This window comes from Eubalaena glacialis, chromosome 10, assembly GCF_028564815.1.
Source record: "Eubalaena glacialis isolate mEubGla1 chromosome 10, mEubGla1.1.hap2.+ XY, whole genome shotgun sequence".
Taxonomy (NCBI): domain Eukaryota; kingdom Metazoa; phylum Chordata; class Mammalia; order Artiodactyla; family Balaenidae; genus Eubalaena; species Eubalaena glacialis.
The window spans coordinates 72,817,472-72,843,768 of NC_083725.1; the positions used below are offsets into that span (position 1 = coordinate 72,817,472).

Below are 26,297 nucleotides of genomic sequence, written 5' to 3' on the forward strand. Positions count from 1 at the left end.
CTATGCCTACTTTCTGCAGAGTTTTTATCATAAATGGGTGTTGAATTTTGTCAAAAGCTTTCTCTGCATCTATTGAGATGATCATATGGTTTTTCTCCTTCAATTTGTTAATATGGTGTATCACGTTGATTGATTTGCATATATTGAAGAATCCTTGCATTCCTGGGATAAACCTCACTTGATCATGGTATATGATCCTTTTAATGTGCTGTTGGATTCTGTTTGCTAGTATTTTGTTGAGGATTTTTGCTTCTATGTTCATCAGTGATATTGGCCTATAGTTTTCTTTCTTTGTGACATCTTTGGTATCAGAGTGATGGTGGCCTCATAGTATGAGTTTGGGAGTGTTCCTCCCTCTGCTATATTTTGGAAGAGTTTAAGAAGGATAGGTATTAGCTCTTCTCTAAATGTTTGATAGAATTCGCCTGTGAAGCCATCTGATCCTCGGCTTTTGTTTGTTGGAAGATTTTTAATCACAGTTTCAATTTCAGTGCTTGTGATTGGTCTGTTCATATTTTCTGTTTCTTCCTGGTTCAGTCTTGGAAGGTTGTGCATTTCTAAGAATTTGTCCATTTCTTCCAAGTTGTCCATTTTATTGGCATATAGTTGCTTGTAGTAATCTCTCATGATCCTTTGTATTTCTGCAGTGTCAGTTGTTACTTCTCCTTTTTCATTTTCTAATTCTATTGATTTGGGTCTTCTCCCTTTTTTTCTTGATAAGTCTGGCTAATGGTTTATCAATTTTGTTTATCTTCTCAAAGAACCAGCTTTTAGTTTTATTGATCTTTGCTATAAGAGTATTTTAAAATCCTGGAGGAACACAGGGAGAGAGTAATTAATTATATCCAGTTCGGGATAGGAATGGTCAGAAAAGGTTTTATTAGGAAGTTAACATTAGATTTTGGGTTAAGGAATGAGTATTAATATGGTTTATCTGCGTTTCACTAAGGCATTTGATGAACTCTTTCACGAGACCTTTGTTACTATGTTAAAGAGATATGTTGCAGATGACAGTACATATAACTGTGTTTATTTTATTTATTTATTTTTTTATAGAATTTTTTTAAAAAATTTATTTATTTATTTATTTTTGGCTGCTTTGGGTCTTCGTTTCTGTGCGAGGGCTTTCTCCAGTTGCGGCAAGTGGGGGCCACTCTTCATCGCGGTGCGCGGGCCTCTCACTGTCGTGGCCTCTCCCGTTGCAGAGCATGGGCTCCAGACGCACAGGCTCAGTAGTTGTGGCGCACGGGCTTAGTTGCTCCGCAGCATGTGGGATCTTCCCAGACCAGGGCTCGAACCCGTGTTCCCTGCATCGGCAGGCAGACTCTCAACCACTGCGCCACCAGGGAAGCCCCCATAACTGTGTTTATTTATACCCAACACATGTCTGAAATGATTTAAAGTCCCTGATAGAAAAAAAGAGATAGCTTTGCTGTTTGCCCAAAGAGTAGAGATTAAAAATTGGTGTCAAACCATTTGGGAATATAGCTTAAGTGATGTGCCCCTAAGATTTGGCTCTGTCCTAAGAAATATTTTGATTAAATATTTGAGGGAATTGGACATTTATGGCACACTGAGTGATGCAAAGCTGTTATAATGGAGTAAAGCTTTAAAAATGTCTTTTCAGCACATAGCAAAAAAATTAAACAAAATAAATATAGCTTGGAAGATAAAACCTATAAAACACACACACACACACACACACACACACTCATCTTATATGACTGTTGGCTCAACTAGAGATCCAATAGTATCATCAAACTGCTTTGATAAAAGTTAAACCTTAGGCTACATTAATTACTAAACACCTAGAGTTAAGCACTCTGCTGTGTGCAAAAGATACAATGATGAATGAATACATTTGTACCCATGATGTTAATAATTATATAACATAAATAGATGCACACATACACAATTATAAAAATGCTCTAATAGCAGTTTACACAAAGTGTTAAAAGAGAGTAAAAGAATAATCCCTTGATTTGGCCAAGGGAGGACAAGGAAACTTCACAAAGAAAATGATTTTTCTGATGAGAGATGAGCAGAAAAGTTATACATAATTGCAGGAAGATGTTTCCGAGGATAGAGAGCCACATGCACAAAGGCAAGGAGGGGTGAGAGAACACGATGTGTGCACAGAACAGAAAGTATTTTGGTGTGATCAGAGCATCAGCTCTGTAGGGGATTTCAAACTGGAAAAATAAGCAGAAATCAGAGAAAAAGACCTTGTCAAGGGTTGTACTTATTCCAGGAACAGTAGGGAGTGATTGAAAGACAGTGAGCAGGTAAATAACCCTATCCGAGTTGCTGTCAGGTCACATACAAGTGAAGGATGGTTTGAAGAGAATGAGCTGGAATCGGGTTCCTACAGTATTCCAGGCCAAAGAAAATAAGAACCAGAACCGAAAGCCGTGGTGATAGGGATGGAGAAGGTGATACTGAATCAGTGTTTAGGAAGAAAAATAATCTAATTTGGGGGATGAATTAAAGGATTTTTATCCCAGTTCCTGGGTTACACAGCCAGGTGGTATCATTTCCTGAAATGAGGTAGATAAAAGCAAGGAGGTTAGGGAGGAAGAAGATGATGAGCGTAATTTATGACTCTTATCACTCTTTAAATCTAAGGCTGTATTGTTGATGTATGTAGTCTTTTGTGTCTAAATTCCTTATGAATGTGGCTCACTATGCCTACACTCTGCCTATATAGATATTTCCCTGATTATTTTCCATATCTTCTTCATTCTTCATTCAATAACGATTTACTGGGCGTCTACCTTGCAAGGCGTTGGGATAAAAAGTTGATTAACACAATCTCTTCTCTCAAGGAGTATACCACCTAGAATATGAGATGAAGACATGTATTCATGATTATTCTAAGATAAAGACTGTAAAAGTATTTCAGGTCTCCAGTGGTGCTAATACCTAGAAATGCTCTGTCCTTCTAGAAATTGTCTTACTTTTTTCTCCTTTGCTTCCATCCTATGCCAAACGCTCCACCTTAGTCTCACCTGTGAGCTCAGATTCATTCCCATTCTTAGAGAGTGGGTGAAAGTGCCACCTGACAGGCAAATCCATGGCTTGGAGTCAGACTGACCAGGATGCATATCCTGATGCCATTTGCTGACCGCCTAACTTTGGGAAAATTACTCCACTTCTCTGTGCCTCAGATTCCTTGGCTGTAAAGTGAAACTAATAATAGTCCCTACATCTTCCGGTAGTTGTGAGACAACCATAACACTTGCAAAATGCTCAGAGTACTGTCTGCTACTTACTTGGTGCTCAATAAATGTTCATTCTTACTATAAAAATAAATAAGGTATCAAAAAAAGTTTTCATAAAAGAAGTGATGGCCAGCTTGAGGTTTCTAAAATGAATAGGAATCAGCAAAAATTTTAAAATAAATCTTTCTCGCTATTTTTACTCTTTACCTTCCTCTTTCCTTCACCACCTTGACTTCATGTCTTGCACCTGCTCAGGATTTTACTTAAAAACCATCTCAGTGAAACCTTCTATGACACTCCCCACACCCTAAATCCTATCTTCTCTACTGCTTTATTCTTCTCCGTTATTCTTGTCACCATCTAACATACTATATATTCTATTTACATAATTTGTTATTAATCTGTCTTCCCTATTAGAAGGTGAGTTGTATGAAGGCAGAGATTTTTGTTTGTTTTATTTACTAACATATTATCTTCAGTATCTAGAGCAGTGTCCGGCACACAAAAGATAATCAATATTTATTGAATAAATTATTTTTTTCTCTTAGGGATTGAAAAGAAAGGGCTACAGCGAGTTTGGGCAATGGGTTAGATAAGAAGTAGATATTGGAAGGTAGATTTAGCTTCATATGATAATAATTGTAATGTTTAGCATTCATTGAGCATGTATTATAAGCCAGTCACCATATTACGTGATTTAGATTTATTCCTTCATTTAAGTTTATAGTCATCAGAAAAATTTTCAGAGTCCCAGTTTTGAAGCTTAGTTATTGATGCAGTGGTGAAACCTTCTGATTCTTCTTCACAGGATTTAATGGTATTAGTCAAGCTTGCATATTTGAGTTGGTCTTTATTTATATGTAAATTTGTTTCATATTTCTTGAGAGTCAAGACATAAGTCAACCAGTGGAAGCTAATGAAAGGGTGTATACAGAACACAGCTGGATTCTCTCTATTATCTGACAGTATCTTGAGTCTGTGTTCCCTTTGTCTGATCACATATAGCCACATGGAGAATATTTAGCCCAGTGATCAAGATAAACCAGAACTTCTATATTATGCATCTTCTTGCTTAAACTACAATTGTTTGAGTTTAGAAATGAAGATGTCTCTAATATGCTGAACTCTTCCCAAGTATGAGCTGCTCCAGATTAGGACACATTCAGGTCTCCTCCTCAGGGATCGCTGGTAGTTGTTGGTTCACTTTCCTTGACTTTCTCCTTCCCACCCTTTCGTTTTGCAGAAAACATGCCCTGGCTCACCTCACCACCTTTCTGTGCATTAAGACCCCTCCCTTCAGAAATGGTTGGCCTGGCTTCTTTTTAGCACCACTGACTGCTGAAGAGAGATAGAATAGGAGGACAAAAGTGAAGCTGTGACTTTGAACATCCTCTGTCAAGCAAAGAAAAGTTGAGACATTATAGATATATATGGTGTGCCTGAGTCCAGTCTGAAAAAAAGTTAGTATTCTTCAAAAAAAATTGTGAATCCCTTAGTCAGACTTGTTTTTTACATTTCGGAAAGTACAGCTATTTGACCTTCAACAACTATAACAAGAGGTTGAAGAATGAGGCCACAGGAGTTTCCCTTTCTAAGGATGTAACAGAGGCCTAAATAACATACGGGGACTTCCACCTTCCTGGAGTGTGGATGCCCAATGAAATCCTGGGCAGAAGAATAACATGGGGAAACTGGATAATTGTCAATGAGTTTGTTCTTGTGGGCTTCTCAGCCCTGTCCTCCGAGCTACAAGCTCTGTTGTTTCTCCTTTTTCTGATCATTTACCTGGTTACCCTAATGGGAAATGTCCTCATAATCCTGGTCACTACAGAGGACTCTGCCCTCCAAAGTCCTATGTACTTCTTCCTCAGGAACTTGTCTTTCCTAGAGATAGGTTTCAACTTGGTTTTTCTGCCCAAGGTGCTGGGGACCGTGATCATCCAAGACACAACCATCTCCTTCCTTGGCTGTGCTACCCAGATGTACTTCTTCTTCTTTGGAGCTGCTGAGTGCTGCCTCCTGGCCACAATGACATATGACCACTATGTAGCCATCTGTGACCCTTTGCGCTACCCAGTCATCATGGGTCACAGGGCCTGTGCCCAGCTGGCAGCTGCCTCCTAGTTCTCAGGATTTCCATTGGCTACTGTGCAAACCACATGGATTTTTAGCTTCCTTTTTTCTGGCCCCAACAAGGTGAACCATTTTTTCTGTGACAACCTCCCTGTCATTGCACTGGGCTGTGCTAATATACCTCTCTGTTTGAACCGGAGGGTCTGACAGCCACTGTCCTATTCATCTTCTTCCCTTTCTTGTTGATCCTGGGGTCCTGTGTCTGCATCCTCTCCACTATCTTCAGGATGCCCTCAGCCAAGGGGAAGTGCAAAGGCTTCTCCACATGTTCCTCCCACTTCCTGGTTGTCTCCCTCTTCTACAGCACTGCCATCCTCACATACTTCAGACTCCAGTCCAGCACCTCTCCTGTGAGCAAGAAGCTGCTGTCACTGTCCTACAGGGTGGTGACTCCCATGTTGAACCCCATCATCTACAGCTTAAGAAATAGTGAAGTAAAGACTGCACTGAGGTGGACCATCCACAGGACCCAGGACCCTCAGAAACTATGACCGACTTAGATGGAAACTGAGGGGGTAGAATGCAAGGACAAAGGAAAGAAAAGCACGTTCCTCAAATAAGTCTTTTGTCTCTACTCTTTCCAGGAGCCACAGTATACCCACTGGGATTTTGGACTTTCCACTGGGAATGAAAGAACATGAGTGATGAATGAACTTCAGTAGGCCCAGTATTCTCTGGGACTGGGGTACCAGTGTCTCTGAGGATGCTACTAGTTTACACAAATTAGCAGCCTATCGAAGGTTGACAGTTTCACTACAATTTGCCATTTTTTAATTTGTTTTAACTTTTCTTGAACTTCTTCATCCGTGTCGTTTTATAATTTTCTGCTTTGCTTTCTTCTATATGTCCAAAAACTCTACTGGTAGCTCAAAGATCTTTTTGTTTATGAGATAAAGTAATGATGATAAATAGTAGAGTTTGTTTCATTCTTTCGCTCATTTTTTAAACAAATTTTGAGTTTAAACTCAAACTTTCAAATTTTCAAAAATTTCAAAATTCAAAATTTCAACAAATTTTTATGCAGCGTTCAGCATGTGTCAGAGCTTATTTAGACCCTGAAGACACATGGGTGAATAAAACAGACTAATTTCTTGCCTCGTGGAATTTATATTCTAATGAGAAAGAAGGAAAATAAAAAGATACTTTAAATCCTCCACTGTCTTGTAAGGTACACATGTTTAGAGGGCTATCAATTGAGGACATTTTCTGCTACCATAATTGGTCTGTGCCTCATCTGGAGAAAGACTACTTCGCATTGATGACTACCTGAATCTCAAATTATACACCTTGGATATGAGAGTTACTTGACAGAAAGGATGTAAAGGAATTCCAAGTTAAGTATAAGTGGATAAATGATGGGAAACTGCTGTGAATAACCCAAAGATTTTTTGTTTTCTAGATTTTTTGGTAATGTTATTGTGATTGGATGAAATCAACTGTCCTTTTTAAACTTACATATCCCTCAACCAATTTAACAGCCCCTCTTTTGATTTTGTCAGGGAACATAGTCCGGTTCTGGATTCTTGGCAAAGAGTAGACTTGGGACACGGGCACCATAGCTTTGTGTAAACTATTCATAAGAATTTATTGACAATTAACAGCGTAAACTAGCATTTACTCCATAGACATGTCCTCTCCTCAAACTCTACAAACGGCTCTCCCTCTGTGTGCCAGGGAGGTACCAGGACCAGTTCGATCTCCCACACAGGGTATCCTTCAGCTCTTGCATAGCAAGGGCTCCAGAAGGGCAGCACATTCTGAAATCCCCATAGGAATTTGCAAATGAAAAGGCAGATCAGCGGTTCTATTTGCATGGTGGCAATCACACAACTAGGCAGATTGGCACTATTATAAAATGTTTAGCAAGCTTTTCGCTTTTACATTTATTTTACTTGACCTTGGTATGGTAGGCAGACTAACGGCCCCCCAAAGATGTCCACATCCTAGTCCCCAGAACCTGTAAGTATTTTACCTTGCATGGTAAAAAGGACTTTGTAGATATGTTTAAATTAAGGCTCTTAAGATGGGGAGATTATCCTGGATTTTTTTTTTTAATACAGTAACAGGAAATTGGAAGGTAGGTAGAGAATGAGCTTGAAATATTTAAGCTCATGAGGCTTCCTCACCTCCATATACCTAAGTCCACAGCTCCTGTCTGCTGGTCTTTTATATACAGCTACCCTCTCCAAGTTCCAGTTGCCTCCTTTTGCTCCTTTAGGCCTAGGATTGGTAATAGCTTCTCACTCTTCCACCCCTTAGATGTCACTATTTCTTGTTGGTTTCCAAATCCCTGTGTTTACCATTGTAAAGATGTGCCCCAATGGATGCTCATGTCTCTAATAACAGTGTGAGAAGAAGGACAGCAGAGCTCATGTATTCTGCTTCACCATACCCATGCTCTTCACCCTCCACCTCAAACACACATGCAGTTGCATGTACACATACACATACATGTAACACCTAGCTCATAGTAAGTGACTAAGTACTGTTTGTCAATTTATTGGTTATTTGATGATGCAAAGGGATTCAGAAATACCAAAAGATAAAGGAGTTGGAGTAGGATCTGGAATAGATAGATAGTAATATATAGTATTATTTTAAAAAGATAGATTTTACAGGTTCCCAGGTTTATAAAATGGGAGTGTTTCTCAAGGGATTTTTTAAAATCCCCTGGTACTAAAAGACTGACCAGAAGGAAGCAGACTCTCCTTCCTAATGCTCCATGAATTATTGTCCTTCTTCTTCTACAAAGGTAGTGCTGGATAAAGGATGGAGAGTGAGTCCACGGACAAGTCCCAAGGATAAAAACCATATTCCAGTCTTGCTGAGGGACCGACTCAGTGAGTCTTACAAGTAGGCAGCCAGGAAGGTCTCACTGTCAGTGGAAAATTCCAAGTCTGCAAGGGAAATTCCTTGTGGCTACTTTTCACAGAGTTCCCTTCACATCCTTGTTCCTCAGGATGTAGATGAGGGGATTAAGCATGGGGGTCACCACTGCACAGAACACAGAAACCAGCTTTTCCTGTTCTTTGGAAGCCTTTGGTGTCATGTAGGTGACAATTGCTGACCCACAAAAAAAGATGGCCACTGTGAGGTGGGAGCCACAGGTAGAGAATGCCTTGAGCCTCCCCGCAGCTGACTTCATCCTGACCACAGTCACTATGATGTGGCCATAGGATACCAGAATTAGAGAAACAGGTATGAGGAGAATCACAATCCCCATGAAGAAAATGGCCATCTCTGAAGTGCGGGTGTCTGTGGATGCCAGGATCAACAGTGCAGGGGCCTCACAAAAGAAATGAGCAATATTATTGCTGCCTCGGTAGGGTAGCCTTAGTGTGAAGGTGCTGTCCACCACAGACACCAGAATGCCACTGGTCCATGATCCTACAGCCAGCTGGACATACACCCTCCAAGTCATGATGCTAGGGTAATGCCAAGTGTTGCAGATAGCCACATACCGATCATAGGACATCACCGCCAAATGGGGACACTGTGTACACCCAAAAATGAGGAAGAGTAGAAGCTGAGCTGCACAACGTGTGAATGAAATCACTTTCTTTCTGGATAGCAGGGCTCTAGGGCCTGAGGAACGATGTTGGTAGAGAAACAGAGGTCAGCCAGAGATAAATTGCAGAGAAAAAAATACATGGGTGTGTGAAGCTGGGAGTCAACCTGAACGAGGAACATGAGAAGTAGATTTCCAAGCACAGTGACCAGGTAGACACCCAGGAATAAGATGAAAAGCAGCTGCTGGGTGTGTTGGTCATCAGAGAGTCCCGGAAGGAGGAATTCTGTCACCTGTGTCTGATTTGTCTATCTCATAGTTTGTCTCTCTTTTTCAGTATGAAGTCACTACACACTAAATATAGGTGTGTATAGCCTATAAAATTATATAATTCAGAATTGGAGGGCTTAGGAATTGCCCGCAAACACTACCAACCATTTCAAGAATCCCCTTTACAAGGTTGTTAGACAATGATTGTGCTGTTTAGTTGGAATGTTTTCAATGTTGCAAAACAATACTTCATAAGATGGTATATTCATTTCTAGTGTCATTCTGGCAAGGATATAGTAGATCAAAAGACTTATCTTCTTTATTTGAATATCACACTTCTAGTAATAAAACAATAGATTGAATTCACCTTTAAAGTTATGCAATTTAATTTCTCTTTATTATCGACAAAAACATTTGAGTTGTATTTCATTCTTGCGACACCTCCCCCATCTCATGATAGTGTAGATTTTTCTTTTTAGTTCTTTGGATGTACAACTCTTCCTGTTGTCTCTTCCCTGAAAAAAAAAAAAAAACAACGGTCACTAAGATAAAAGAAAAAGAGCCAAAGTACCTTGCCGAACTGATGGTTTTTCTTGGACAAAATAACCTATTTTGAAAGAGCTAGGAAACCAAGGGATAACTCTGGATGGTGTGCCATAATCTTTTTGACAATCCTGTCCCCAGCTTCAACTGGAGCTCCTGAATATAAATCTTAACCATCAGTGAAACAAAACTAAAGTTTCATTCTACAAAACTGTCTTTTGACTGTAAATTATCTCCACAAAAGAAAAGCTTTGACTTTATGTTCAGTAAAAAGTATACAACTTTAATATAACAGCACACCCTGTTGTCATGTTGATATTAGGACAGCACTAACCAAATTAAACTCCACCACTTAAGGTGATCACATGGCACTAAAACAACCATAAATTGAAACGAAATGCAAGCCCTTCAGCCAAGTTGCATAACTCAATAAGAAAGTTGGCATCTGCATAATACAATATCTGTTCATTTTCATTTCTATTTAATTATCATATAAATGAAAACACAAGTTTTGATGACTTATGAACCTCTGAGACTATATCTGCTGACATCATTTGAATGACTGGTATAAAGTTTAAGAGAGGTGATTATGATTTGAAGGCTTTAGTCTGTGATTTCAAATACAACAAAGTGCCCTAAGGTGTCTCAGAGGATGGAAAGATAATAAAGTTGAGGGATCTTGAAGCTCCAGGGAATGCCCTGTTTACATGAGTCTCAGGACCTCACCTTTAAATATTCCCTGGAAGGAAAATCCTCTGTTCAGAACTGGGACCTAAGAGAATTGGAGTTTGTACTTTGAATTAATTAGGGCAGAAAGGCTTGGGATGGAGTCGAACTCATAGAATGACTCTAGTGTAGACCTTGGGAGACACTGCTTAGAAGCCTATCCACAATTGGTGATGTCCTTTAGAGTAGATATGCAGGCTATAGAAATCACTCCCTCTGGCACTTGATCCTCAGTTCCTTCACCAGTGACTCCTCAGCTTTATCTCTGCCCTCTGGTGAGAGTGAGAAAGTTTGTGATGGACCTCCATCTATAGGATTTTGCAACACTGATTGAGGGTTGAGAGGTGAGCATCGTGTTGGGAAAGATGAACTTTGTCATTCACGCTCTTATCCATTAACTTTTTCCTTTCTAGACTCCCAGAGACAATTCTATTTCCACTCTTCTCCAGAATCCCAGCCCCCAAATCCTCTTCCAGACTTTTCTCCTTCATCGATGAGGCTGTTTCCAGAGAGGTCACATTATTTTCCTCTTGCTATTGAAAAGCAGCTCTGCCTGATTCTCCCCTACCCTCTGCTGTCAGCCCTTTGGTCTTCACTGTTTCCCCCAGCTTGCATTTGTTCCACCATCTCCCCTTGAACAGGGAGAGAGCTGGAAGGATACTAGGAATCTTGCTTTGAGGAATGCCTTCAAGAGCTTCTTGCCTGTGAACATGCTTTGGGTCTAGGGGATGTGAAGGAACCCAGACTGTATGGTAAACTGTTCCAGGAATGCTGGCACTGCTGCCTCCAATCCCCTTGGTGAGTTAGAGCAGATGGAGAAGAGTGGGTCCAGCTACATTCAGTGCTGTCCTTCTAGTCCGGAGGAGGATACTAGCCTCCACTGCTGGTGCCATCACTTGTATACCCCATACTCCAATCTTCTTCCCATACAAGTCAGGCATGGTGGCTTCCCATATGACCCAGCCTTGGTCAGTATCCAATTGGCTCAGTACCTCCTCTGTGACTCTTTTTGTTATGGTACAGATTTGGTGGCCATGAGAGTGAGTACATAAGAATATAAAATACTCATGTGAGTATATCCATGATGTGTAGATGTCTGTGTGTTTGTGTGAGATATTGCTTGTGAAGCTGATTGAGTAGGTATATGTAGCATTGTTGTGTGTGTATGACAAGGAATAATTCCCATGTATGCAGTTGTGTGCACGTGAGACAAAGTCATTAAGAGAAGATATCTGGAAAAGCCATACTGGTTAAGCCATAATGGTTACAATGTTATTAGGGCCTCAGAGGTATAAAAGATTCATTGCCTGTCCTTTTAGTTTGGGGAAACAGCCAGACTTATAGATCTCTTCCTGTAGTCCCTTCCTCCTGCTGCTTTTCTCCACATCTCTGGATTCCTGTTCTCTATGTTCAGCTTCCCCTCCCTGCTTGCTTCTAACTTTTGTTCCCATTATTTTATTTTTCCTACCCATTTTTCTTCCTCATTTTCTCTCTGTATTAAAGAGAATTAATTAGTCAAGTTGACAAAGTTATATGAAAATTTAGAGTGTGAAAGAATAATTATCCCTGACCTTCCTTGGAATACAAATGATACTACAGTTCATCTTATTTGGCTCCTTTTTCACTCATGTATCTCCTTTCCTGCCTGGAGATTAAACCGCATTCTTCCCCAACCCACATATACACACACATGTACATTAAATATACAAATCCTACCTTTGACAGATAGAGAGATAACCATTCTTTACCTATACTTTACAGTTCTACCTGGATTCTTAGTTTTGTTGCGTGTTAAAAGTTTATCAATGTGGTAAGGATGTTATTTAAAGGAATCACTGAGAAAGAGGGAGACACATATACACACACACACACACACACACACACACACACCCCCATACATGTTATTTTGTAACCCACTTTTTTAACTCAATTGTGTGTCAGACATCTTTCTGTGGAAAATATCGATCTACTTACCTTTTAATGGCTTATGGTTGTTGCATTATCATCATCATTATCGTCATCATCATAACCATAGCAGGCATTTTTTTAATGTAGCTGCCAGACATTGAGCAAACTATTTTCCATTATGTTCTTAATTAAATCTTTACATTTGTACAGTGAAGTTGTGGTGTTATGTTCATTCTACATTAGGAAACTGTCACATACAAGCAAGAGCTAAATAAATTGTCCAAGGATACAGATCTAAGAAACGAGGGGAAAAGGATCCAACCCATGTCTGTGTGACTCAGACATCTTCACTTTTACCTGTTTCTCTGTACTGTATAGATTATGTTAAGTAGGAAATCCAAAATTTATTTAACGTATCACCTATTGTTAGACTTCAGGTGTTTTTTTCTGGAAACATTTCTATATGTGAATATCCTTTGAAACAAAAATTTTGCATATCTATAATGCTTTCCAAAATATAAAGTCGTAAAATTAGCGTTGTTCAGAAAAAAAAAAAAGCTTATTTTGGAATTTTGTAATATTTTCAGATTACCTTCCAGAGAGATTTTGTAAATGTACATGCCTACATAGTTCATATCTGTTTGCCCCACTCTCCAATATAGAGTGGGTGGTTTCAATCTATTTTCACCTTTGCTAATCTTCTTATACAGGATTACATTCTGAGCTGGCTGTTGTCCAATGTCTGAAAGTGACTGTTCTATACTTTGTTTTATACTGGGTTTTTTTTTGTTTGTTTTTTAAGATTTTTTTTTGATGTGGACCATTTTTAAAGTCTTTATTGAATTTGTTACAATATTGCTTCTTTTTTTTTTTATGTTTCGGTATTTTGGCCACGAGGCATGTGGGATCTTAGCTCCCTGCCCAGGGATTGAACCCGCAACCCCTGCGTGGGAAGGCGAAGTCTTAACCACTGGACCACCAGGGAAGTCCCTTGTTTTATATTTGCTTCTAGCAAGATGGCTGGTCCTATACCACTTACTTTATCAAGGCTAAAAGTAGAAGCAATAAAGTGACTTTGGTTTAAAGCATCCTCAGTTAAATACTGTTGAGATTTTCCTATTTTTATATTTTTCCTATATTGTAAATTTATATATGGCCTTTTAAAGAACAACTTTAAAACACCAAAACATTAGAAAAGAAGAAAAATAAGCCACCTATAATTCCATACCCAGAGTAAACCACTCTCAACATTTTGGACATTTTTTGTTTAGTCTTTTCTGTACATTTTGAATATATATATTAGCATTGGTCCCTAAGGCACTAGCAAAACCACTTTTGGTAAGTACTAAAGGAAGATTATTGTCATCATTATTATTATTGATATTGATAACCATTATTTGTAGGGTACAGAAGAAATGGTGCTCAGATAACACCTAGGCAACAAGAGAAGGGAAAAAATAAAATGACAGACTTTACTTTGAAGCTGAAAGTGCTGAGAACAGGTAAGTTATTCCCTGTGGAATTTCAGAAACAGTTGTGGGAGAGGAAATTGTTCTTTGAATAACTGTAGGAACTATGCTGTACAGTACATCTCTAGGACCTACTCACCTTGTATAAATGAAACTTAGTATCATTTGACTAATACCTTCCCATTTCCTCCTCCCCACGTGGCCCCTGGCAACTACCATACCACTCTTTGCTTCTATGAGTTTGACTATTTTAGATTCCTCATATAAGTGATATTACGTAGTATTTGTACTTCTGTGTCTGGCTTATTTAACTTAGCATAATGTCTTCTAAGTTCATCCATGTTGTCACAAATAGCAGGATTTCCTTCTTTTTTAAGGGTGAATAATGTTCCATTATATGTATATCCAACATTTTCTTTATCCATTTTGTATTGAAGTATAGTTGATTTACTATATTATATTAGTTTCAGGTGTACAACATAGTGATTCAATGTTTTTATAGATTATACTCCAATTAAATTTACTATAAAATGTTGGCTATATTCTCTGTGCTGTAAAATATATCCTTGTAGCTTATTTACTTCACGCAGAGTAGTTGGTTCCTCTTAATCTCCTACCTCTCTCTTGCCCCTCCCTCTTTCCCTCTCCCCTTCAGTAACCACTAGTTTGTTCTCTATATCTGTGAGTCTATTTCTGTTTTGTTATATTCATTCATTTGTTTTATTTCTTAGATTCCACATATAAGTGAAAACATACAGTATTTGTCTTTCTCTGTCTGACATTTCACTAAGCATAATAACTTCTAGGTCCATCCATGTTGTTGCAAATGGCAGAATTTTATTACTTTTTATGGCTGAGTAATATTCCTTTGTGTGTATATACTACATCTTCTTTATCTATTCATCTGTTGATGGATACTTAGGTTGCTTCCATATACTGTAAATAATCCTGCTATGAACATTTATCTTTTCAAATTAGTGTTTTCATTTTCTTCAGATATATACCCAGGAGTGGAATGGCTGGATCATAGGGTAGTTCTATTTTTAGTGTTCTGAGGAACCTCCATACTGTTTTCCATAGTGGCTGCACCAATTTACATTCCCACCAACAGTGTACAGGTGTTCCCTTTTCTCTACATTGTTACCAACACTTGTTATCTTCTGGGTGTTTTTTTAGTAATAGCCATCCTAACAGGGATGAGGTAATCACTGTGGTTTTGATTTACATTTCAATCATGATTAGTGATGGTGAGCACTTATTCATGTACCTGTTGGACATTTGTATGTCTTCTTGGAGAAATTTCTATTCAGTTCCTTTCTCCATACTTTAATTGTGTTATTTGCTTTTTCGACATTGACTTGTATGAGTTCCTTGTATATTTCAAATATTAACCTTTTAAAAAAATTTTATTGAAGTATAGTTGATTTACAGTGTTGTGTTAATTTCTTCTGTACAGCAAAGTGACTCTGTTATACATATATATATTCTTTTTTTTTTTAGTAGGATCCAAGCTTTATCTTCAAGATACAGCATGTATGTATATAAATATGTGGAAATGCAATGTAAGGACATGCAAAATGGTGGGGTAATACCATTTACTGTAAATGGTACAGTACTATTTACAGCTTGTAAATACCATTTACATTTTGTAATTTCTTCTTTATCTTTTTTTATATTTGAATGTTATTTTATTTTTTGATACAGCAGGTTCTTAGTTATCTATTAGTTATCTATTTTATACATATTGGTGTATACATGTCAATCCCAATCTCCCAATTCATCCCACCCCCACCCCCACCCCCTGCCACTTTCCCCCTGCCACTTGGTGTCCATATGTTTGTTCTCTACATCTGTGTCTCTATTTCTGCCTTGCAAACCAGTTCATCTGTACCATTTTTCTAGATTCCACATATATCTGTTAATATACGATATTTGTTTTTCTCTTTCTGACTTACTTCACTCTGTATGACAGTCTCTAGGTCCATCCACATCTCTACAAATGACCCAATTTTGTTCCTTTTTATGGCTGAGTAATATTCCATTGTATACATGTACCACATCTTCTTTATCCATTCGTCTGTTGATGGGCATTTAGGTTGCTTCCATGACCTGGCTATTGTAAATAGTGCTGCAATGAACATTGGGGTGCATGTGTCTTTTTGAATTATGGGATTGCTGGGGCATATGGTGGTTCTATTTTTAGTTTTTTAAGGAATCTCCATACTGTTCTCCATAGTGGCTGTATCAATTTACTTTCCCACCAACAGTGCAAGAGGGTTCCCTTTTCTCCACACCCTCTCCAGCATTTGTTGTTTGTAGATTTTCTGGTGATGCCCATTTTGACCGGTGTGAGGTGATACCTCATTGTAGTTTTGATTTGCATTTCTCTAATAATTAGGGATGTTGAGCAGCTTTTCATGTGCTTCTTGGTCATCTATATGTCTTCTTTGGAGAAATGTCTATTTAGGTCTTCTGCCCATTTTTGGATTGGGTTGTTTGTCTTTTTGATACTGAGCTGCATGAGCTGTTTATATATTTTGGAGATTAATCCTTTGTCAGTTGATTCGTTTCCAAATATTTTCTCCCATTCTGAGGGTTGTTTTCTCATCTTGTTTATAGTTACCTTTGCTATGCAAAAGCTTTTAAGTTTCATTAGGTCCCATTTGTTTCTTTTTCTTTTTCTTTCCATTACTCTAGGACATAGTGATCTAGGACAAAAAAGATTTTGCTGTGATTTATGTCAAAGAGTGTTCTTTCTATGTTTTCCTCTAAGAGTTTTATAGTGTCCAGTCTTACATTTAGGTCTTTAATCCATTTTGAGTTTATTTTTCTGTGTGGTGTTAGGGAGTGTTCTAATTTCATTCTTTTACATGGAGCTGTCCAGTTTTCACAGCACCACTTACTGAAGAGACTGTCTTTTCTCCATTGTGTATCCTTGCCTCCTTTGTCATAGATTAGTTGACCATAGGTGCATGGGTTTATCTCTGGACTTTCTACCCTATTCCATTGATCTATATTTCTGTTTTTGTGCCAGTACCATATTGTCTTGATTACTGTAGCTTTGTAGTATAGTCTGAAGTCAGGGAGTCTGATTCCTCCATCTACCTTTTTTTCCTTCAAAATTGCTTTGGCTATTCGGGGTCTTTCATGTCTCCACACAAATTTTAAGATATTTTGTTCTACTTCTCTAAAAAATGCCATTGGTAATTTGATAGGAATTGCATTGACTCTGTAGATTGCTTTGTGTAGTATAATCATTTTCACAATATTGATTCTTCCAATCCAAGAACATGGTATATCTCTCCATCTGTTTGTGTCGTCTTTGATTTCTTTTATGAGTGTCTTATAGTTTTCTGAGTACAGGTCTTTTACCTGCTTAGGTAGGTTTATTCCTAGGTATTTTATTCTTTTTCTTGCAATGGTGAATGGGATTGTTTCCTTAATTTCTCTTTCTGATCTTTCATTGTTAGTGTATAGGAATGCAAGAGATTTCTGTGATTAATTTTGTATCCTGCAACTTTACCGAATTCATTGATTAGCTCTAGTAGTTTTCTGGTGGCATCTTTAGGATTCTCTATGTATAGTATCATGTCATGTGCAACCAGTGACAGTTTTACATCTTCTTCAACTTGTATTCCTTTTATTTCTTTTTCTTCTCTGATTGCTGTGGCTAGGACTTCCAAAACTATGTTGAATAATAGTGGTGAGAGTGGACATCCTTGTCTTCTTCCTGATCTTACAGGAAATGCTTTCTGTTTTTCACCATTGAAAATGATGTTTGCTGTGGGTTTGTCATATATGGCCTTTATTATGTTGAGGTAGGTTCCCTCTATGCCCACTTTCTGGAAAGTTTTTATCATAAATGGTGTTGAATTTGTCAAAAGATTTTTCTGCATCTATTGAGATGATCATATGGTTTTTATTCTTCAATTTGTTAATATGGGGTATAACGTTGATTGATTTGTGTATATTGAAGAATCCTTGCATCCCTGGAATAAATCTCACTTGATCATGGTGTATGATACTTTTAATGTGTTATTGGATTCTGTTTGCTAGTATTTTGTTGAGGATTTTTGCATCTATATTCATCAGTGATATTGGTCTGTAATTTTCTTTTTTTGTAGTATCTTTGTCTGGTTTTGGTATCAGGGTGATGGTGGCCTCAGAGAATGAGTTTGGGAGTGTTCCTTCCTCTGCAATTTTTTGGAAGAGTTTGAGAAGGATTGGTGTTAGCTCTTCTCTAAATGTTTGATAGAATTCACCTATGAAGCCATCTGGTTCTGGACTTTTGTTTGTTGGAAGATTTTTAATCATAGTTTCAATCTCAGTGCTTGTGATTGTTTTGTTCATACTTTCTATATCTTCCTGGTTCAGTCTTTGAAGGTTATATCTTTCTAAGAATTTGTCCATTTCTTCCAGGTTGTCCATTTTATTGGCAGAGTTGCTTGTGGTAGTCTTTTATGATGCGTTGTATTTCTGCAGTATCCATTGTAACTTCTCCTTTTTCATTTCTAATTTTATTGATTTGAGTCCTCTCCCTCTTTTTCTTGATGAGTCTGGCTAAAGGTTTATCAATTTTGTTTATCTTCTCAAAGAACCAGCTTTTGGTTTTACTGATCTTTGCTATTGTTTTCTTTGTTTCTATTTCATTTATTTCTGCTCTGATCTTTATGATTTCTTTCCTTCTACTAATTTTGGGTTTTGTTTGTTCTTTCTTCTCTAGTTCCTTTAGGTGTAAGGTTAGATTGTTTATTTGAGATTTTTCTTGTTTCTTGAGGTAGGATTTTATTCCTATAAATTTCCCTCTTAGAACTGCTTTTGCTGCATCCCATAGGCTTTGGATCGTCTTGTTTCAATTGTCATTTGTCTCTAGGTATTTATTGATTTCCTCTTTGATTTCTTCAGTGATCTCTTGGTTATTTAGTAACATATTGTTTAGCCTCCATGTGTTTTGTGTTTTTTACGTTTTTTTCCCCTGTAATTGATTTCTAATCTCATAGTGTTGTGGTCAGAAAAGATGCTTGATATGATTTCAATTTTCTTAAATTTACCGAGGCTTGATTTGTGACTCAAGATGTGATCTATCCTGGAGAATGTTCCGTGTACACTTGAGAAGAAAGTGTAATCTGATGTTTTTGGATGGAATGTCCTATGAATATCAATTAAATCTATCTGGTCGATTGTGTCATTTAAAGCTTGTGTTTCCTTAGTAATTTTCTGTCTGGATGATCTGTCCATTGGTGTAAGTGAGGTGTTAAAGTCCCCCACTATTATTGTGTTATTGTCGATTTCCTCTTTTATAGCTGTTAACATTTGCCTTATGTATTGAGGTGCTCCTATGTTGGGTGCATATATATTTATAATTGGTACATCTTCTTCTTGGATTGATCCCTTGATCATTATGTAGTTTCCTTCCCTGTCTCTTGTAACATTCTTTATTTTAAAGTCATTTTATCTGATATGAGTATTGCTACTCCAGCTTTCTTTTGATTTCCATTTGCATGGAATATCTTTTTCCATCCCCTCACTTTCAGTCTGTATGTGTCTTAGGTCTGAAGTGGGTCTCTTGTAGACAGCATATATACAGGTCTTGTTTTTGTATCCATTCAGTGAGCCTGTGTCTTTTGGTTGGAGCATTTACTCCACTCACATTTAAGGTAATTTTCCATATGTATGTTCCTATTACCATTTTCTTAATTGTTTTGGGTTTGTTTTTGTAGCTCCGTTTCTTCTCTTGTATTTCCCACTTAGAGAAGTTCCTTTAGCATTTGTTGTAGAGCTGGTTTGGTGGTGCTGAATTCTCTTAGCTTTTGCTTGTCTGTAAAGCTTTTGATTTCTCCATCGAATCTGAATGAGATCCTTGCTGGGTAGAGTAATCTTGGTTGTAGGTTCTTCCCTTTCATCACTTTAAATATATCATGCCACTGCCTTCTGGCTTGTAGAGTTTCTGCTGAGAAATTGGCTGTTAGCCTTATGGGAATTCCCTTGTATGTTATTTTTCATTTTTCCTTTGCTTTTAATAATTTTTCTTTGTCTTTAATTTTTGTCAATTTGATTACTATGTGTCTCGGTGTGTTTCTCCTTGGGTTTGTCCTGCCTGGGACTCTCTGTGCTTCCTGGACTTCGTGGCTATTTTCTTTCCCATGTTAGGGAAGTTTTTGACTATAATCTCTTCAAATATTTTCTTGGGTCCTTTCTCTCTCTCTTCTCCTTCTGGGACCCTTATAATGTGAATGTTGTTGCATTTAATGTTGTCCCAGAGGTCTCTTAGGCTGTCTTCATTTCTTTTCATTCTTTTTTCTTTAGTCTGTTCTGCGGCAGTGAATTCCATCATTCTGTCTTCCAGATCACTTATCCGTTCTTCTGCTTCAGTTATTCTGTTATTGATTCCTTCTAGTGTATTTTTCATTTCAGTTGTTGTATTGTTCATCTCTGTTTGTTTGTTCTTTAATTCTTCTAGGTGTTTGTTAAACATTTCTTGCATCTTCTCGATCATTGCCTCCATTCTTTTTCCAAGGTCCTGTATCATCCTCACTATCATTATTCTGAATTCTTTTTCTGGAAGGTTGCCTATCTCCACTTCATTTAATTGTTTTTCTGGGATTTTATCTTGTTCCTTCATCTGGTACATAGTCCTCTGCCTTTTCATTCTGTCTATCCTTCTGTGAATGTGGTTTTCGTTCCATAGCCTGTGGGACTGTAGTTCTTCCAGCTTCTGCTGTCTACCTTCTGGTGGATGAGGCTATCTAGGAGACCTGTGCAAGCTTCCTGATCGGAGGGACTGGTGGTGGGTAGAGCGGGGTGTTGCTCTGGTGGGCAGAGCTCAGTAAAACTTTAATCCGCTTGTCTGCTGATGGGTGGGGCTGAGTTCCCTCCCTGTTGGTTGTTTGGCCTGAGGCAACCCAGCACTGGAGGCTACAGGCTGTTTGGTGGGGCTAATGGCAGACTCCGGGAGGGCTCATGCCAAGGAGCACTTCCCAGAACTTCCGCTGCCAGTGTCCTCATCCCCGCAGTGAGACACAGCCACCCCCTTCATCTGCAGGAGACCCTCCAACACCAGCAGGCAGGTCTGGCTCAGGCTCCTATGGGGTAACTGCTCTTTCTCCCTGGGTCTTGATGCACACACTACTTTGTGTGTGCCCTCCAAGAGTGGAGTCTCTGATTCCCCCAGTCCTGTCGAAGTCCTGCAATCAAATCCCACAAGCCTTCAAAGGCTGATTCTCTGGGAATTCCTCCTCCCATTGCCAGACCCCCAGGTTGGGAAGCCTGGTGTGGGGCTCAGAACCCTCACTCCAGTGGGTGGACTTCTGTGGTACAATTGTTCTCCAGTTTGTGAGTCACCCACCCAGTGGTTATAGGACTTGATCTTGTGATTGCACCCCTCCTACCATCTCATTGCAGCTTCTCCTTTGTCTTTGGATGTGGGGTATCTTCCTTGGTGAGTTCTAGTATTTTCCTGTCAGTGATTGCCCAGCAGTTAGTTGTGATTCCGGTGCTCTTGCAAGAGGGAGTGACTCAAATATTAACCTTTTATCTGATATATGGTTTGCAAATATTTTCTCCCATTCCATAGGTTACCTTTTCATTTTGTTAATTGTTTCCTTTGGAATGCAGAGGCTTTTTAGTTTGATATAGTTTCACTTGTCTATTTTTGCTTATGTTGCTTGTGCTTTTACTGTCATATCCAAGGAATCATTACCAAGACTAATGTCCAGAAGCTTTTTCCCTATATTTTTTTCTAGGAGTTGTTTTAATTCATTTTGAGTTAGTTTTTGTATATGGTGCGAGATAAGGGTCCAATTTCATTCTTTTGTATGTGGATATCCAGTTTTCCTGACACCATTTATTGAAGAAACTATCCTTCCCCCATAATGTATTCTTGGCCCTTGTTGACCATATATGTATGGGTTTATTTCTGGGCTCTCTATTATGTTTCATTGGTCTGAATGTCTGTTTTTAACCATTATTTCATGACTAGGATGTGATAAACGTCTTTTCTTGTGAATATTTTCTGCAATTTAGAGTATTTATTTAGAATGGACTCCTAGAATTGGATTTAGAAATTGGGATAATGTTTGTGAGTAGTAGATGATATTAGGCCTCGGGGATTCAGGAACTCCTAATACTACTCTATTCTTAGTCATTCCTCTCCTTAGAGTTATACAAAAGAAACGTGAAGTAATGAAAAATAAGACACTACTTTTTATTAACCAAGCTAGTCCCTAATGTCACTGAAGTTCAGTGCTCTGATAAGCATGGATTGGGCTATGTGGTCTAGTCTACAGTCATTTAAGGCTCCCTTATGGCTTAAATCCATATTGTATCATCATATTACCTTCTGGCTGGCAACATGATACACAAGAACAAAGTGATGATGAGTACACCGAGGAACTATTCAAAAATGAGAGAATAGAGCAAGTAAAGTTCTTAAGGGGGACCTTGTTCAACTTAACAGTCCAGTCCCAGGAAGAGGAGAAGTAGAAATGTGCATGACCTTTTCAAGCACAGTAATCCTACCCAGTAGTAATCATGGACCAATCAACATCCTCAAATGTTATAAATCAGATTTTTACTCCTCATGGGGAGAAAGGACTAGTAAAAAAAAGGAATTTCTCCCTTACCCATACTATTGAGAACTGGGTCAAAGCATATGAATATTTGAGTCATTTAATATATTTGACAAAATTGTTTCTCAGAAATATTGTACTAACTTTCCTACTCACTTGCACTGTACAAAAGTGTCTTTTTCTCTGCACCATCATTATACATTATACAGCTAATTAATTCTGCCATTTATTAATTGCATGATTTAACCTCTCTTTGCCTCAGTTTTCTTATCTGCAAAATGAGATAAATAGTGTCTACCTCATAATGTTATCAGGACAATATAATAATATAAAACCCTTATAGTAATGCCTGACATGTATTAAATGCTCAATAAAATACTAGTTATTATTTTTTGTTGTGATGTTGCTATTAAAATCTTAGCTAATCTCCCAGGTAAAAACTGTATCTCTCATTGTTGTAATTGTATTTAGTCATAATAATATTGAATATTTTTCTTATATTTAGTAGCTATTTGCATTTCTTCTTTGTAAATAGCCTTTTCATGTCCTTGACCCATTATTTCTTGGACTCAACAATTTTCATAGTGTTTTATATGGAATCATAATGTAATAAAGTATTTTAACTTTTGTCTGATGTCTCCCTAAAATATTTTCCTCAGTTTGTAGTTTATCTTTTAATTTTATTCATGATATTATTATCTCACAGAAATCTTTCAGTTTATGTTGTAAACTCTACACATGTTTTCCTTCATGGTTTCTTAGAAGGCTTTTGTGATTTTCAAGTCTAATCCTATCCATATGTCACAACAACTTTAACCTATTTTTCCTTTTTTGTATTGTTTTACTTTTAATATTTTATTCTTTAATCCAAACAGAATGGTCCTTAGTGTTGATATGCCAAAGCTTTGTTTTTAAATCCAAGAAAATTTTGTTGTTTTTTAAGAGGTCAAGTTAAATTGATGCCCAAAAACTGTTTCATGTTTTTCAAGCATATGTTATAATTAAATATGTGGTATTTTGAACAGTTAGTGGTGCAGTTTTATGCAAGGTGGTAGTCCTAACAGTATACATGGTCATTTCCTAATAATATGTGTATAGCCATTTAGTAAAATCCACAGGAACTCTAATATCCTCGTATCAGAAGTAGCCAAGAAGGCTTTAACAACGTCATATTCTATCTATAAATAAGAGGCACTGGGGAGAGGAGATTTGGGGAAAATGAGGTGGATTTAAATTACAATCAACTAATAAGAATAAAAATATTCTACTTAGTATCAATTAGAACAAGCTGGATAGCAAAAAGCTAGAAATATCTAATTGGGTTTTTTAATTGAGCTTTAAATGAGCCTCTTCTACAGGACTTGATGTCATAAACCCAATGTTTGTTCTTTTTGTTTGTGCCAAACAGGTAAACAAGCATAAATCTCAATGGGAGAAGAAAACCACACTTTTGTGGCTGAGTTTATCTTCCTTGGCCTTTCACAGGACTTGCAGACCCAGATCCTGCTGTTTATTCTTTTTCTTATCATTTATCTGTTGACTGTGCTTGGAAACCTGCTCATCACTATTCTCATCTTCATGGATTCTCGACTTCACACCCCCATGTACTTTTTTCTTAGAAATCTCTCTTTCACAGATCTCTGTTTCTCTACTAGTATTGTCCCTCAAGTGTTGGTCCACTTCCTGGTAAAGAGGAAAACTATTTCTTTTTTTGGGTGTATGACACAGATCATTGTTTTCCTTCTGGTTGGGGGCACAGAATGCGCACTGCTGGCAGTGATGTCCTATGACCGGTATGTGGCTGTCTGCAAGCCCCTGCACTACTCCACCATCATGACCCAACAAGTGTGTCTCCAGTTGGCCATAGGGTCCTGGGCCAGTGGCGCACTAGTGTCTCTGGTAGATACCACCTTTACTTTCCAACTTCCCTATCAAGGACAGAACATTATCAATCACTACTTTTGTGAACCCCCTGCCCTCCTGAAGCTGGCTTCAGCAGATACTTACAGCACAGAAATGGCCATCTTTGCAATGGGTGTGGTCATCCTCTTAGCTCCTGTCTCCCTGATCCTTGTCTCCTACTGGAATATCATCTCCACTGTGATCCAGATGCAGTCTGGGGAGGGGAGGCTCAAGGCTTTCTCTACCTGTGGCTCCCATCTCATTGTTGTTGTCCTCTTTTATGGATCAGGAATATTTACCTACATGTGGCCAAATTCCAAGACCACAGAAGAATGGGATAAAATGATATCTGTGTTCTATACAGTGGTGACTCCAATGTTGAACCCCATAATTTATAGCCTGAGAAACAAGGATGTCAAAGGAACTCTCAGGAAACTGACTGGAAGAAAGTCCTCTTCTCAGAGACAGTGACCTCTAGGTCTGACTTTTAGAGCTACAGTAACCTTAAAAGAGGAGCAAGATTTCAGTCGACAGTTACAAGTTAGGTCATTTCAGGAAGAAGCATAAAAGTAAGGAACATGTTCCAGAAACTGTGAATACACCACCCTAAACATAGGGAAGAAATAAAAGCATGAAAAGTTAGTTTATTTCTTGATTATGAAAAGCACTAAATGCTATTTTGAAGGAGTTTTTGGTTAATTCAGCTAACGTGGACATGTTTTAAGCTTGATCACCCTTGAATTTAAGAGATTTGAACTGGATTATCCAGAGATAATGTCTAATATGAATTAAATACATGATTCTAACATTAAAGACATTTCAAGTTTGGATGTCCCAGTCGTACAAAACCAGGAATAGTCTAATCAAAACAATCAATATATTTAATACTGGTCTCATTCACGGCCCAAAGCATTTCAGCTTGTAAAAAGGTACCAGAGGCCACACTACTTCCTAGTTCATGATGTTCTCTCCTGAAAGCTCCAGAAAATGAGTTTTTATATCATCACCCCAAAGTCCATATAAACACAGACTATCAGAGTAAAAAGTGAATTCAACAGTCATCTAATCCAAACTAATCCAAACATATGTCTGAGGATTAAACCACTCCATAATATTGCCATTGAGTAATTGTCCAGCATTTGCCTAAACAAGAATGGTATAGCTAGTGCTCTACGTTCTAGGATCATTCCCTTTCATATGTAGATAGTTTTTTTACTGTTAGAAAGATCTTCCTTATGGTAAGTCAAAATCAATTTTCCTATATCTTCAACCCACTTTCCCTAGTTTTACTCCTAGAATAATTTTCATTATCCTTCTATACCACAACTCACTGAAGTCAGTTTCTATATTTGCCCAAATTCAATTTTCATAGCCAACCACCCACTTGTTCCTTTAAAATTCCTTTATCTAACATGCTTTGGTATCCAATATTCATTCAGGTCATCTTCCTCTGTATGAACCCAATTAACCCAATGAATATCTCTTCTGAAAGCAAAATGAATTAGAATTTTAGAAATTGGAGTTTACCATCCCTAGACTGACCCCTTAAGCTTAGATGCCTCTAACCACATTTCACTGTGGCTTAACTTGTCTAGAATGGTCAATTCTAGAGTCCACTTTAGGTTCTCATAGACTCTTAGTCCAAATAAACACACTGACAGGGCTTCCCTGGTGGCGCAGTGGTTGAGAATCTGCATGCCAATGCAGGGGACACGGGTTCGAGCCCTGGTCTGGGAAGATCCCACATGCCGCGGAGCAACTAGGCCCGTGTGCCACAACTACTGAGCCTGCGCGTCTGGAGCCTGTGCTCCGCAACAGGAGAGGCCGCGACAGTGAGAGGCCCGCGCACCGCGATGAAGAGTGGCCCCCGCTTGCCACAACTAGAGAAAGCCCTCGCACAGAAACGAAGACCCAACACAGCCCAAATAAATAAATAAATAAATAAATAAAAATTTATAAAAAAACAAAACTGACAGCTGCTCCGCTCTTTTTTTTTTTTTACTCCTTATAACATTTATTCACTTAAAAATACAGTAGATACAAAAAATAA

General features: G+C 38.1%; 4 protein-coding genes across 4 annotated transcripts in view; 3 read left to right on the top strand and 1 right to left on the bottom strand.

Annotated features, from left to right (window-relative positions):
* The window catches only part of LOC133098595 (olfactory receptor 10A4-like), an 85,842-nt gene extending 79,955 nt beyond the window's left edge, over positions 1 to 5,887 (top strand). Inside the window, 2 exon segments of the mRNA XM_061201395.1 lie at positions 5,142 to 5,471; positions 5,474 to 5,887. Coding sequence (XP_061057378.1) covers positions 5,142 to 5,471; positions 5,474 to 5,845 — 702 coding nt within the window. The 3' untranslated portion in view covers positions 5,846 to 5,887.
* Positions 1 to 26,297, top strand: part of ZNF215 (zinc finger protein 215) — a 141,867-nt gene that overhangs the window by 79,985 nt on the left and 35,585 nt on the right. Inside the window, exon 2 of the mRNA XM_061201393.1 lies at positions 13,713 to 13,811. The gene's annotated coding sequence lies outside the window, so the exon portion shown is untranslated. The remainder of the gene's footprint in view (positions 1 to 13,712; positions 13,812 to 26,297) is intronic.
* On the bottom strand, positions 8,233 to 9,179 carry LOC133099347 (olfactory receptor 2D2). The gene is given in 2 exon segments (XM_061202936.1): positions 8,233 to 8,933; positions 8,936 to 9,179. Coding segments are annotated over 2 exon segments (945 nt in total).
* On the top strand, positions 13,791 to 24,718 carry LOC133098594 (olfactory receptor 2D3). Its single transcript, XM_061201394.1, has 2 exons — positions 13,791 to 13,811; positions 23,754 to 24,718. The coding sequence occupies exon 2, from the start codon at positions 23,774 to 23,776 to the stop codon at positions 24,716 to 24,718; it is 945 nt and encodes a 314-aa protein (XP_061057377.1). The 5' UTR covers positions 13,791 to 13,811; positions 23,754 to 23,773.

Bases quoted from the DNA above. Each gene is read 5' to 3' on its own strand.
- LOC133098594 (XM_061201394.1), top strand. From the start codon at position 23,774: ATGGGAGAAGAAAACCACACTTTTGTGGCTGAGTTTATCTTCCTTGGC.